At 51.3% G+C, this 12,541-nt stretch overlaps 1 protein-coding gene across 1 annotated transcript; it reads left to right on the top strand.

The window, feature by feature from the left end:
• Positions 1-236: 236 nt before the first annotated feature.
• PLA2G12B (phospholipase A2 group XIIB) lies at positions 237-12,139 on the top strand. Its single transcript, XM_026073454.1, has 4 exons — positions 237-556; positions 7,420-7,508; positions 9,025-9,190; positions 11,798-12,139. Exons 1-4 carry the CDS (start codon positions 322-324, stop codon positions 11,914-11,916), a joined length of 609 nt encoding a protein of 202 aa, XP_025929239.1. The 5' UTR covers positions 237-321; the 3' UTR covers positions 11,917-12,139.
• The last annotated feature ends 402 nt before the right edge of the window (positions 12,140-12,541 follow it).

Here is a 12,541-nt window from a genome sequence, read left to right as displayed (position 1 = left end):
GTGAGTGGTTTTCCCACAGAAAGGGGAAATCACCTTCACACAGCAGTTAAAGCCCTGGCGCTGCAGAGGGCTGAGCCTGTTCCAGTGGGATTGTGCCAACTCATACCCCAGTGCTTCTCTGTGAGACGAACTTGGACCAAATCTCTGCAGTGCACTTTGCACTCTGATTGCTGTGGCCTCATCCCAGCTCCCTCAGCAGTGTCTAAAGTCCAGGGGAGAGGGGTGCTTACCTGCCCTGTACGCACACCAGCTCAGTCCCACTCCTCCCTGCCTGCACATCTGTGTGCACAAGGGCTCCGGGGCCTGGATCTGGACTGCAGCATGAGGCTGTTCTTTGAGGCAGCAGTTCTATGCCTGGGCCTGGGCTTAGGGCAATGCACTGAGGAAACAACACAGGAGAACACCATCCACCATGCTCCCCCAACGGAGTCATCCTCTTCAGACTGGGGCATGGGGGCCATTCGGGACAGCTTTGAAACGGTTAACAGCTACTTTGACTCCTTCTTGGAACTGCTTGGAGGGAAAAACGGTGTTTGTCAGTACAGATGTCGATATGGTAAGTGAAGGGTGTCCCCACCCTAAGGACTTGGGGCAAAATACTCCACAGCTGGGTCTGCTGACAACTTTGATTGCTACAATCGACATTGTCTGTCAGTTCTGTGTAAGAGCCCTCAGGATGGGGGAGGGCAGAAGGGTAATCAGTAAAAGTGGCATGGCTATGAATTTTGCAGGTTGCTGTATTCTGGCACTGCATATGCTCTGTTACCTTTCAAACCTGATGTTTAAGTGGCCCTCAGAGTTGTGGTACCAGCCTCCACTTCTGCACCTAATTCCTGCTGGCTCCTCTCTCCCTGCCCTTTCCCCTCTTTCCTATGTGTGAAAACTCATGGCACTTCCCCCGACATGAGCTGGCTTGTGTCTGTGACCTGACCATCTATAGCACTTGTCACAGAAAAGTCACCACAGAGAGACACAGCTTCTCTTCTGGTGCCACTGCAGGGAAACCTAATCCACATCTTTCCCCTGACCAAGAACAGACTCATCTTGAGGCTACTCTATTCTTTAAGGAATAATGGGACAAAAGAAGATACAGGTCTTACAGTAAGGACCTGTAAGTAACCATGCTGCCAGGCCACCTGGACCCCTGAAGAGAGGGAGCAGGGCAGGCAGCAAGGCCCCAGAGGGAAGAACAAGCAACCTGGGCAGACCCGACTCAGAAGGGGTTGTTAGTGTCGCCAGTGGCCATAATCTCAGCAACCTTCGGAGTGTCATTATTCAGCAGTTGCAAGTTGACTAATAAAGTGGGGAGGAGGAGGGGAGATAACAGGAARGTAAACGAGACCTGCCGTCACCATGGAAGAAGCTTTAGTACTGAAGGTGGAATGAGGCAGCTGTTGCTTGCCTTGGACTTTAGAGTGATTTACCAAAAAAGGAAGAGTTTGGTTTGTCCGAGGGGCAGGATGGAGGGGGTGACATCTCAGAGACAGCAGGGCAAGAGCAGCCTGGAGTGTGCACAGGGAGGGCAGCGGACAGGGCAGATGGTGGCGCAGCCAGGGCTGAAGCACACCCCTATGCCACAGGTCTGCAGTGGCTGCAGGTCACTGGGCAGGCCAAGGCACAGGCAGTGCAAGCTGAGGGGCGTCAGCCATCAGCAGGGTACCCTGAGAACGCACAGGATACAGCTGAAACAACCTGTCTGGGAACAGCAAGATGACTTCCCACAAACTGTGCTGTGTGCTCAGCCTCCCCTCCTGCAATAACAGCAATAACCCTGTCCCTCTTGTCACCTCAGCCCTCCTGCCCACAACTGCCCCAGCCAGTACCTTCACCCCCCCCAGCTTCATCCCACATCCCCGGCTGAATGCCTGGGCAAGATGCTCCTGAGCACTGAGATGATTTCAACCTCTTTCCTCCCCTGATCATTGCTTTTCACAGACACAAACTTCATGCTTTGGAGATATCCCAGTAACTCAGTTACCGTCTGCATGCATCTCATTTCTTCCAGAAAGCAAACTGTCCCCCTCCAGCTTGCGCTGCATTGTCTGTAACATGCTCCCTCACAGAGGCAGCCGAAAGGAAGCACCTCCTTTCCCTTCTGGGCCAGCAGTGAGGGCACTAGGAGAAATGCAGACACTGTGGGCTGTGGTGCTGGGACCCGATTTCCCTGTCAGGGCAAGAAGGCGGTGGGGCCACTCTTAGCCAAAGCTGGGCTGCAAGAAGAGTTTAAAAGTAGATGTAACCTTTTTTTTTTGGGGGGGGGTATGGTTTTTGTTTTGTTTTTAAAAGGTGTATACACCTGTCCTCCCCCTGCCAGCTCTGCCCCTCAGGCCTCCACCGTATCCGCAGACAGGGCAACCAGGAAGCAGCAAGCTGGGCACCTCAGGCCCACAGCAAGGACCCCAGTACTTCAGTCAGCCCCAATGAGCCAGGAGCCTCCACCTGGCAGCCCCGTTACCTCAGCTCAGCAGCCCGGTTACCTGAGCCCCGCAGCAAGCCCATCACCTCAGCGTGGTGGCCATGTTACCTCAGCTCCGCAGGCTGGCACTTTAGCCCCAGGGCCTCGAAGCAGGCCCATCACCTCAGCTCCGTGGCCCCGCAGCAAGCCGAGCACCTCAGTCCGGCGGCCCCAGTTCCTCAGCCCCGTTTCCCAGCCCGGCGGCCCCGTTACCTCAGCCCCACGTCCCCAGCCCCGCGACCCGCAGCACGCCCGTCGCCTCAGCCCCGCCGACCGTTACCTCAGCCTCGTGGCCCCGTCGCCTCAGCCCGCTGCTGCCTATCACGCCGAGGCGGCAGCGCCGATTGGCTGCTCTGCCCTGGGGGCGGGGGTGGGAGGCAGGAGCAGCCAATGGGCGCGGGGCTCCGCGGGCGAGCGGGCAGCAGGGCCGCTCCTGGCTGTGCGCGAGACCCCGCCGTTAGGGGGCGCCCGGCCGTTGGGGCCCCGCTGGGGGGGGGGCGGGGGAAGGGGAGCGGCCGTTGGGGCCCCGCTGTGGGTCTGTGCTCACCAGAACCAACACGAAGCTCTTCGTCATCTGCTGCCGAATCAGGGCGCGATTACTCTTTCCCCAGGCACGCAGTAAAAAGGGTGCCTTCCACTCTCATTCCAGCCGAGAGATGCTGATAATAGCTTGTTTTGCCATGGTAAAGGTCAGGACTTACCTGTAATTGCCATATCCATCTTCAGCTGAGTACTAAACTTTTGGCTGTTCAGGCGGTTGGTTGGACTCTCCTCCTGCTTTTTCAGCACTCGGTGAGGCCTGAAAAACAAACAACTTGATGGCTTGCCCCCTTAATTCAGCACTTTGGAGTTACACAAATACTTGCTGGCAGATGCCTACTCCTCCTTATAAAACCTCTCCGGCAACTCAGGGGGGAAACAGCCTGAACCAGAGTTAAATCCCTCACCAGCTTCCTTCAGCTGCCTGGCCAGGCAGGACTTGCGACATTTTGCTCAGCACTTCGGATTTGTCCTGAGGGACTTGGGATGAGGAGGCACATCCAGGCTGCGGGAACAGAGCCCTCGAAGTCGCACTCTCCTGCACAGCCCTAAAAGGCTCTGCCCTTACTTAGCACAGAAGTAACAACAGACCTCTCCACATGGCAAGGGGCCGGCCCCAACATCATCCATTCATCCCAAAATATATTTACTCCCCCCTGCCAGAGAGCATCAGTGCGGCAGCATCTGAGACCTCCTGCATGGGCCAGAAATCCCTTGCAGCCAGCTGGCTGTTCTCCAGTCTCTTGGCACAGCTACAACAGCCGGGAGATATTAAAATGCATCAGGGAAACTCACTTCCTATTGGAAACTCAACTTCAGCCCTTCTCTAAGGCCATGCCAACAAGGCAGTGCCCTAAAATATACCTTCTTCCAAAGAACAGGCTTTCTCAGCAGTGCTGTGCTTCTACACATCAGTGTCGCTCCTCACCATGCTGCAGCTGGTCAGATCCTGCTGTGCCCTAAGTGATCCCCTGGTGTCCCTCTCTAGCAATGTCCTGCAGCAAGCAGACCCACCACAACAGGCCTCTGACAAAATACAGCCAGCAAAATAGCCAATGTGACCTACCGACTTCCTTCTCCATCACAGACAGGCTTGTAGGAAGGGGAAGCAATCAATGGTAACAAGAGCATGGAGCAGATGTTCATGTAGTTCATGGAGAGTCAGAAATGCCTTTTTGTGCTTTGCTTCTGTTTCAGTGTTAGCTAGAAAACAAGATGAGGAGGAGAGGTTAATTATGGTGTCTTGGACTTTATCTAGCTGAGAAAGAGTTCACAGAAGTGCGCTTTACAAATGATTAAGCTTTGCTTTTCAGAGAGGAGGGGGCAGGTTTCCTACAAGGAGTCATCTTCCAGGCACTTCAATGTTTTGTGGATCACTACAATCCTAACATGAGATTTTTTTTTGTAAAGCCACCTTTCTAAAATATTATACTAGCTGTAACTTCAGCTTAATGGAAAGCTTTCTCTAGAAACACAGTATCACCATACCCCAAAACATTCTCACTCCTGCTCTGACCTGCCACCTTACCCCATAACTGACTATTGTTAACTCCACCTGCTCAAAATAACACTGGTTTCTGCACTAGAAAAGTTACTTCTGGAGCATAATGTAGATCTGATCTATTCAAAGGGGTCACAAGGCAGAAACAATAGTTTGTGTTGTACTGAGAAATACTCTCCCATACAAACCCCAGACCTACAGTGGTAACGTAAACTGGAGAGCTTTATCCTGGCTTGCAGACAGTTAAAGCCTTGGTGCATTTTGAATTTTTGTAGGGTTGCAGGAAAATTGGTTATGGGCATCTCACAGCTGGATGGGATTTCAGTTTGTTGTTTGCTTGTTGCAAATTTGTTGTTTAAACAAAACAGCTCCAGCAGTTTTTAATTTAGAAGATGCTGGGGACATTCTTGCATATAACCTTCCGAGGCATTTGGAAAAATGAGGCATTTGGCCGTGTCGCCTTCTCAAGAACACAGTAGATTTATGGCTATATTACCATTGGTACTTTAGGTACCTTGACAGAAAAATGGGGAAAAGAGTTTTAAATGATTATCAGCACTGGCAAGAAGAAAACAGTGGAAATGGAGCTTAAAGGAACCCAACCCTGTCCTGAGGGCTAAATTAGATCTATTTTATATCTATATACCTTCTCTAAGAGTGCTTAGGGAAGCAGAAATTTAACCCTAAAGGTGACGGACTTACAGAAGGCTCGACTCAAACATGTTTTTGCTGGAGCATTCACACAGTTTACAAAGTCTTCCCAGAGCAGGGTTCAAACATCCAGTTTTAACACCTCATTCTGCATTTAAGATCTCCCTTGTATACGCCCAGCTGGCACAGAAGAAGCAATGAGCACACATCAAAGGATGATGCAGAGAGAAACCAGAAACCGTGATGGGTGGTCTCCAAGGCACTAGAAACAGGACAGCCTTGGCCTCTCCAGGGAGAATCCTCTCCCCTCTTTAAACAAGCTCTTTGCACAGCTGGGTCAAGGCGCACAGGCCTCGAGTGGCAGCCTGGCAATTTGCCCTCCCCAAACCAGAGGTGTCAGGTTAGAGGGAGGGATGAAGGAAAGAAAATGAGACAGGACAGGGAACAGGCAGATCTCCTTTCCGTGCAGACAGTTTCTGCTTGGACCCCGTTAGACATGTTTGAAAGTCCTGCCCCGAAATAAACACAGCTGGTGACCAAAATGGACATGGACTCAAGCCACACAGGACTGCAGGGAGCCAACACTCCCTGTGACATGACACCACCCCGCACCACAGCATCTGGGAACTGCCTGGTGCCCTGTTCATTGTCACTAAACATCTGACCAGGAGCAAAGCTTCCCTTGGGTTGGCATTTGTCGAGGATGCAGCTAATCCACACCAGTCCAGCTGGTGACCTAAGAGAGCAATCCAGTCTGCAGGACCTCTCCATCTGGCTTGGCACCTCTCCCTGGGAAAAGCGAGTCACGAGTATTTGTCAAAGGAGCTGACGCCTTCTCCTTTGTTTCTTGGGAGCCGTGTCTCCCACTGGAGCATGCACGGTCCTGCAGAGCTGGAGCTACAGCTCCATCTGCACACACATCCAAGTGGGGAGGAGGCAGTGCAGTGAAGGAGGAGCGATTCCTACAAGGACACAGCCCTGAGTTAGGTGGCACCATCAAGACCTGCAAAGTTGCCCTATACAGAGAAGAGCAGGTGCCCGCCTGCGAAGGAACCAACCTGACAATACCAGAAAATCATAATCCCTCTGGGTTCCTCAGCAGTAGGACGCCCGACAGACTGGCACTGTAAAAAACACAGCAGATYAGGGTCTCTAAAACAAGCAGGTTGCAGCCTTTCAGATCAAGACACCGAGGTGGTGCCAGGCGGGAAGGGGCACAATCAAATAAGCAGCGGCGCACACCCTTCACATCCAGAGCTCTCYGTCAGCTGTATGTAAAGCCCCAGACTGGGAAGGCAGGCAGACAGGAGGGTTTGCACAGTTTCACAGCAAAGAAAAAGAGATTAAATTGCTGCTGAAGCTACTCTTAGCTGATTGTCTGCTGGAATCTTTCTACATTGGGTAAATAATTATTCAGGGAAGAAATTCTTGCTCTTCTGTGCATACAAAGGAGCATACTAAGGGAATGCAGAGACAAAGGGACAGAAACGATTTGCAGAAGGTGAACCTCCACCACCACATGCAGGAAATGGGCCAARAAGACCTCATACTCAGAGTAAGACCAGACATGCAGAGAGCATGACTAAGGTCTAGCACAACTTTGCAGAGATCCATAGCTCACTGACACTCTTTGAGTGAGCAATGMTGGAAAGAAATCCCTTTGCTAAGCTAGTAGCATCTTGGAGGAGTTAAAAATGCAGATGGGTGATCCCAGCTGTGCAAAGCTCTCAGGAAAGCTGCTAGGCCTGGGAGGTCTGAGGCACTCGCTTCAGCACAGAGGGCTGCTCAGCTGCAAAAACTCACATTGCAAAGAGGGACTTGTCCATTGTAAGAGCTTGGGAGCAACCCCAGACCTCAGGGCTGGGCTCAGCCCAGCTTTGACATTTGAGTTCCCAGTTCACACAACCCACAGTGCTCCCGTGGCTGTGCAGGAGGAGGCACGAGCTGAGCCAGGCTGCAGAGCTGCCTCCTGTCATCAGATGCTACAGAGAGCTGCACTGCTGCTTTGTCCCTCTGAAAGAAATAACTGCCACCTCCCTTCTTAAGCACCATCTTGCTCCGCCTGGACACACTCTGCCTCCGAGGGGCCTGGACTGAGAGCAGGGGCAGTGTCTCAGCCAGCTCTAGCACCCTTTTTTTCAGTCCCTGCATCTCCTAGAGCAGAAGGAAGCATTTGGGGATGCAGACCAGAGGCGAGCTGCCTGCCACTCCTCGCTCTTTGGTGCTGCTTCTGAGAAGATTGACTTTCCTAACGTTTTTCTTTCTTTCTCAGGGAAGGCTCCAATGCCGCGACCTCAATACAAACCTCAAGAACCAAATGGCTGCAGCTCCTATTTTCTGGGGCTCAAGGTACCCGAAAGTGTATGTACTGCCTAACCCACCATTCCTAGATGATACAATTTGCTAACCACAATAACCAACTAATAATATTGGGGAAGGAAGAGGCTTAGCTGTGCTACATGTTGACTGTGTGATGACTTGACTTCTCTTAATGACTGAAGCCAGAGCACTGGAAAAGGGAGGAAATATCATGCAGGTACAGGCAACAAGCAATATATCTGGGACTGCTAAAAGACATGGCTGGCTGCCGATGGCAAGCAAAGGCGAACATTTCAATCTAAGTGCACCCTCCTAATTTACTGTCAATCAGGGGAGCACTAAGATCCCAGCCACTGCTGGCAGTGAAAGAGGAATCACGTAGACAGGAGTTACGTGTATGAAGGACTGGCCTGTTCTGGTTGTCTCAGTAGTTACTGAGAGATAAAGCTGCCCGAGTGTGGTAGCCCTAGAGGAGGAAAAGGGGGTACCCGGCCAAGCAGAGCACCAGTGTGGAGGAACGTGTTTTATCAAAGCCCTGATCAACACCAGTGCCCTTGTGACAGGTAACGCGCTCAGTGCTGGGCAGCTAAGTGACTTACCATAATGCACAAACAGCAGTACTTGAAGGTCTTCTCCACACCTGGCACTCCRTCTCCTCCCATGCTTTTTGCTTCTTCTGAGCACTGAAATGCTTTAATGCTGCACCCACTTGTAATTTCAAAGGCAATTAATGAAATCAAAGTAAATTGAAACCACCAAGAAAAAGCACTCCCAGGAGACTCGAAGAGCAGGAATCACTATTTAGCTGGTGCATTACTGCTGCCCATGAAGTCTGCAGCAATTAAGCACATTCCTGCTCTGAAAAACCCTCCCTGCTATGGCTAATTTTTCATGTTATTAGTTCTTTAAACTATATGTCATTGCAAAGCTTGTGGGCATTTCTGCGGTAACTCCTCCTTATCTGGGCAGTCATGAAGAAAAACTCATCTCCTAATTATTAGATGAGGAAGGACAAAAAGAGGAAGAATTTATAATAAGCTAATGACTCCAGTCTCTCCAGAGACAAGCCCCATCACCCCTATGGAGAGGTGAACAGAACCCCCAAGTCCAAATTGTATTTGTTCTTGGCCTCACAAGCACATCTGGGAGAAATAAAGCATTAATAGCACCTACAGCAGATACGCTAGGCCAAAAAGCAGGTTTTGCCAGGTTTTGGGAAGAGGAGGAAAGAGAAAAGGGGGCTTTGCCACAGCTGGTAAGGACAAGAAGCTTTCTGATGAGCTCTGACAAATGAGACCTAGGAAATGTTGCAGAGGGGCTGCTCCCCACCTCTCGGCCAGAGGTTACTCCCCAGCGGCAGAGAGGAGAGGAGGGAATGTGGCCTGCCCCACGCTGGGGCAGACTGCRCTACTGTTGGACGCTTACGTTAGATGGTGAAGGAGGAGCATGCTTTCCCTCCTGCTGCCTCAGGTTTGGGGTGTAGCTTCTGGCAGTTGCAGACATTTGAGTCTGAGGCCAGGGTGCAGCCAAGAGACACTTCTTTTCTTTCCTCCCCCAGTTAGATTTGGGYATCCCTGCCATGACCAAGTGTTGCAACCAGCTGGACATTTGTTACGACACCTGCGGGGCCAACAAATACCGCTGCGATGCCAAGTTCCGCTGGTGCCTCCACTCCATCTGCTCGGACCTCAAGCGCAGCCTTGGGTTCGTCTCCAAGGTGGAAGGTAGGCTCATGTCCCCTGCAGGGGCAGGGGGATCTGCTTCAGAGAGAACAACTGATGGCAGGGAGGGGTGTTTGTGCGTAGGGAGTCCTTTCCTTGCCAAACAAAGCAAAAATCTGCAGTAGGGAGAAGCATATCTGTCCTGTGCTTGTCACAGATGGGTCAAAGCTGAATGAGAATTCACGGTGCTGAGATATGCCCACACACACTCCTACCCCAAGCCTGGACACTTAAAATTATTTACATTTGGAAAATGTAACAAAACACACCTGAAAAGAAGAAAAACCCCAAAAACATAGAAGCAATTCCTTTAAACCTTAGGTGCCCTCCCTGGGACTTCAAACACCTTCATGGGAGACCAACAAACCTTCCAGGGCCTGTGAGTCATGCACTGAAACCAGCACATGGCTAAGGGCCAATCACGTAGGAGAGCCAAGGGCAGGGCTCTGTGGGACCTAGTTCACAGATAAGAGATGACGATGGCCTCAGGGATATGCCGCTGTGTGGCTGGTGAGATCTGGATTCCCCAGAAGCCTGCACGCCAGCAAAGCTCAGGTGACATATCGGCAGCTCAAGAGCCACCCTGGTTTTGCCAAGTTTTAAAAGCCTCAGTCTACAAGTTTGAGAAGAGTTTCTTTGGCACAAGCTGCGTTCAGAGTCCTCTGAAGGTTACTGATGTGATAGCCCAAGTCTCCCTCTTGCTCTCTTCTGCCAACATCAAGCACCTCTACTGTGTGAGGAGAAGAAAAGATCTACCCTGCCACTACCAGAGGTCAGCCATGGCAGGGAGGCCGCTCCAGGCTGCCCCTCCTGAGGCCATTTCAGTGTGTTCCCATCCTCTGTAAGATGGGGTTTCTCTTGCAGAGGAGCTGAGTGGCAGTAACACAGGACAGGCAGTGAACAGCGTCCTGAATACTCTGAGGATAAAATCTACTAAAGGCAGGTGACATTAAAACAGTTAAAGATGTTCACAGCAGCTTTGATCTGAACAACCGGCAGAGCGCTTGAGAACAATCCACTCCCAAAGTGCTGCGTGTTTCTCCTTACTGCAGCCTGCTCCTGTGGTTTAATCCCCACTGGAGATGGCTTGTTGTAAGGTACTGTAAAACATTCATTTGTTTTCCAGGGTGTAGCTTGATTAGGACAAATGGGGAAGTCTGCATGGCACCGGTACTAGTGCTGATGGCTTCCTATCTGATCACAGAAAAATGGTTGGAAAAAGCCTGCAGTGATCAAGAGAAAACAAAGAGGTGGACTGAGACCTAAGTGCTACCAGGCCAACTACACTCAGTCTCTCATGGTCACCCTTATCTACAGGCTCTCTTGCAGCCAACCCCCTTCCTATCTCTTGAGATTTTCTTCTGCCAATTTTTCAGATCACCTCTCTTCCCTTTCCGCCTGTGGCAGTGAAGCCAACAGATAGGCCCTGTCGAGTTAAGGTGGAGCAGAGCTCGCGCTCCATGCCTGAACCAAGCCACCTTTACCTGCTTTCAAGCAGGACCAGACTCTTCCAGCACCTRTCTCCTGGTTGCCAGAGGACACACAAGTGTCACTAAAGCAAACCTCTGAGCCGTCTTCTCCTCCTCCCGCTCTGCCTGTCCTGCCCTGTGCTCCATACTTGCCACTCCCTGTCCTCAGGGCTGCTCTCAGCCGCTCCTGTCACACAGTCCTCCCCTCTTGTCCCCTGCCACCCTACAGCTTATCTGGCACCTTTTCCACAGAGTCACCAGGAGTTCAGAGGAAGCAAGTAAGGGAGGGGGTTGCACTCCATTCAGATGGGTACAAACATCCCTGGCCCATTCCAGTCGCATCAGTGCGAGTTAATCAAAGCCTCCATTTCCCCACTGACTCACTATAACCTTCTCTTCTCTTAATACATGCCAGCCAACCAGACTCCTAAAGCAGCAGGACTAGAGCGAGGTGGCCAGAGAGACTGAGAAAGGAAGAGACAGTCCCAATGGCAGGGCCTTCCCAAATCTATTACCTGTACAGCAATCAATGTTACTGCCAGTTAAACCCTAACAAACTTGGCATTAACCCATTTATTTATTGACAAGCAGCTTCAAGCCTGTTTCTTGGGAGGGGCTAGCACTCAAAGCACACTGTATCAACAGCTCCACTGCTGCAACCACAGCCAGGCTTCTCAAGCTGGCTGGCAGMCGGCATTTTAACCCCCCCAAAGCAGAAAAGGTTGGTTTGTAGYGGCTATAGGCAAAGGCAGGGAGAAGAAACCAGGAAAGACAGTGCTGGGGAGATCTTCTGGGAAATCTGCTGCTATTTGCAGCACCCCACATAATCCATCAGCAAGGAAAGCCTAGGAGAAGCAAGAGAGGAGGCAGGCTCCAGGGGACTGAGAGGGAAGGAAGTTTGTGCCTCTCCTCTGTGACACATAGTTGCCACATTAGGGATGAAAGAGCCTCAAATTCAGCAGAAGGGAAGAACTTCTGGATTTATAAAAATGTGGTACCCGGAAAGAAAAAGACAACCCACATTTCCACCTGCAAATACCACACAGCTCAGTGCAGGACTCAGGCTAGGGTGCTTCCACTCAGCCCTCAGACATCCCCGAGTGCCTGTTACTTACATGCCTGATCTCGCCTTTCTCCACAGCTTGTGAATCCGTCGCAGATACAGTGTTCAATGCTGTCTGGACCCTGGGCTGCCGGCCCTTCATGAACAGCCAAAGGAGCGCCTGCATTTGCAATGAGGAAGAACGAGATGAATTGTGAAGAGCAGCAGATCCCCCGGCCTCCATGAGCCTGCTGCCAAGCGTCCCCTCTCAGATACAGCACTTCAGCACGCTGCTTTCTATCAGCCCTCTGGCCTAGCGCGGGATGTGGGGGACCTGGGCGAGCAATATGCATTGGCTACAGCTTTCAGGTAGAGGGCTGTAAAAGGGGAGACAGTCTATGGAAATTAGGCAGTGATGCCTGCTGTCCACCGCAGATGCAGTCCAACAGCCCTTTCCCTCTCCAGGTCTATCAGCTTGAATGATCTGAATGCCAATTTTCTCTACAGACTGATCAGAGGCAAGCAGAATGCAGCACTGGTTATAAACAAGGGGCTTTGCTTGTTTGTTGGCCTCAGACACACGTGTGTTAGCTCCCCCTGCCCCTTAACTTTCTAATTTGCAATACAACGCATAAGGTTTCTGCAACTCTTGAAAATCCCAGTCCATGGCCACACTATTTAAGTATTTCCACCACTGGTGACGGACTGAAGAGGAGGGCTAATTTGCTCTCAGTATGTTGCTCACACCCATCCTTGACATTTTCCATCCCATCATTACACCCCCTGACAACCCTGCTTACTTACGTGCTTGACGGATCCTAAAACAATTTAAAACATCCAGGG

Source organism: Apteryx rowi, unplaced genomic scaffold, assembly GCF_003343035.1.
Source record: "Apteryx rowi isolate R43461 unplaced genomic scaffold, aptRow1 scaffold_369, whole genome shotgun sequence".
NCBI classification, from domain to species: Eukaryota; Metazoa; Chordata; class Aves; order Apterygiformes; family Apterygidae; genus Apteryx; species Apteryx rowi.
The sequence above is the reverse complement of the archived record's forward strand: the minus strand, read 5'-3'. Positions and strand labels throughout refer to the sequence as shown.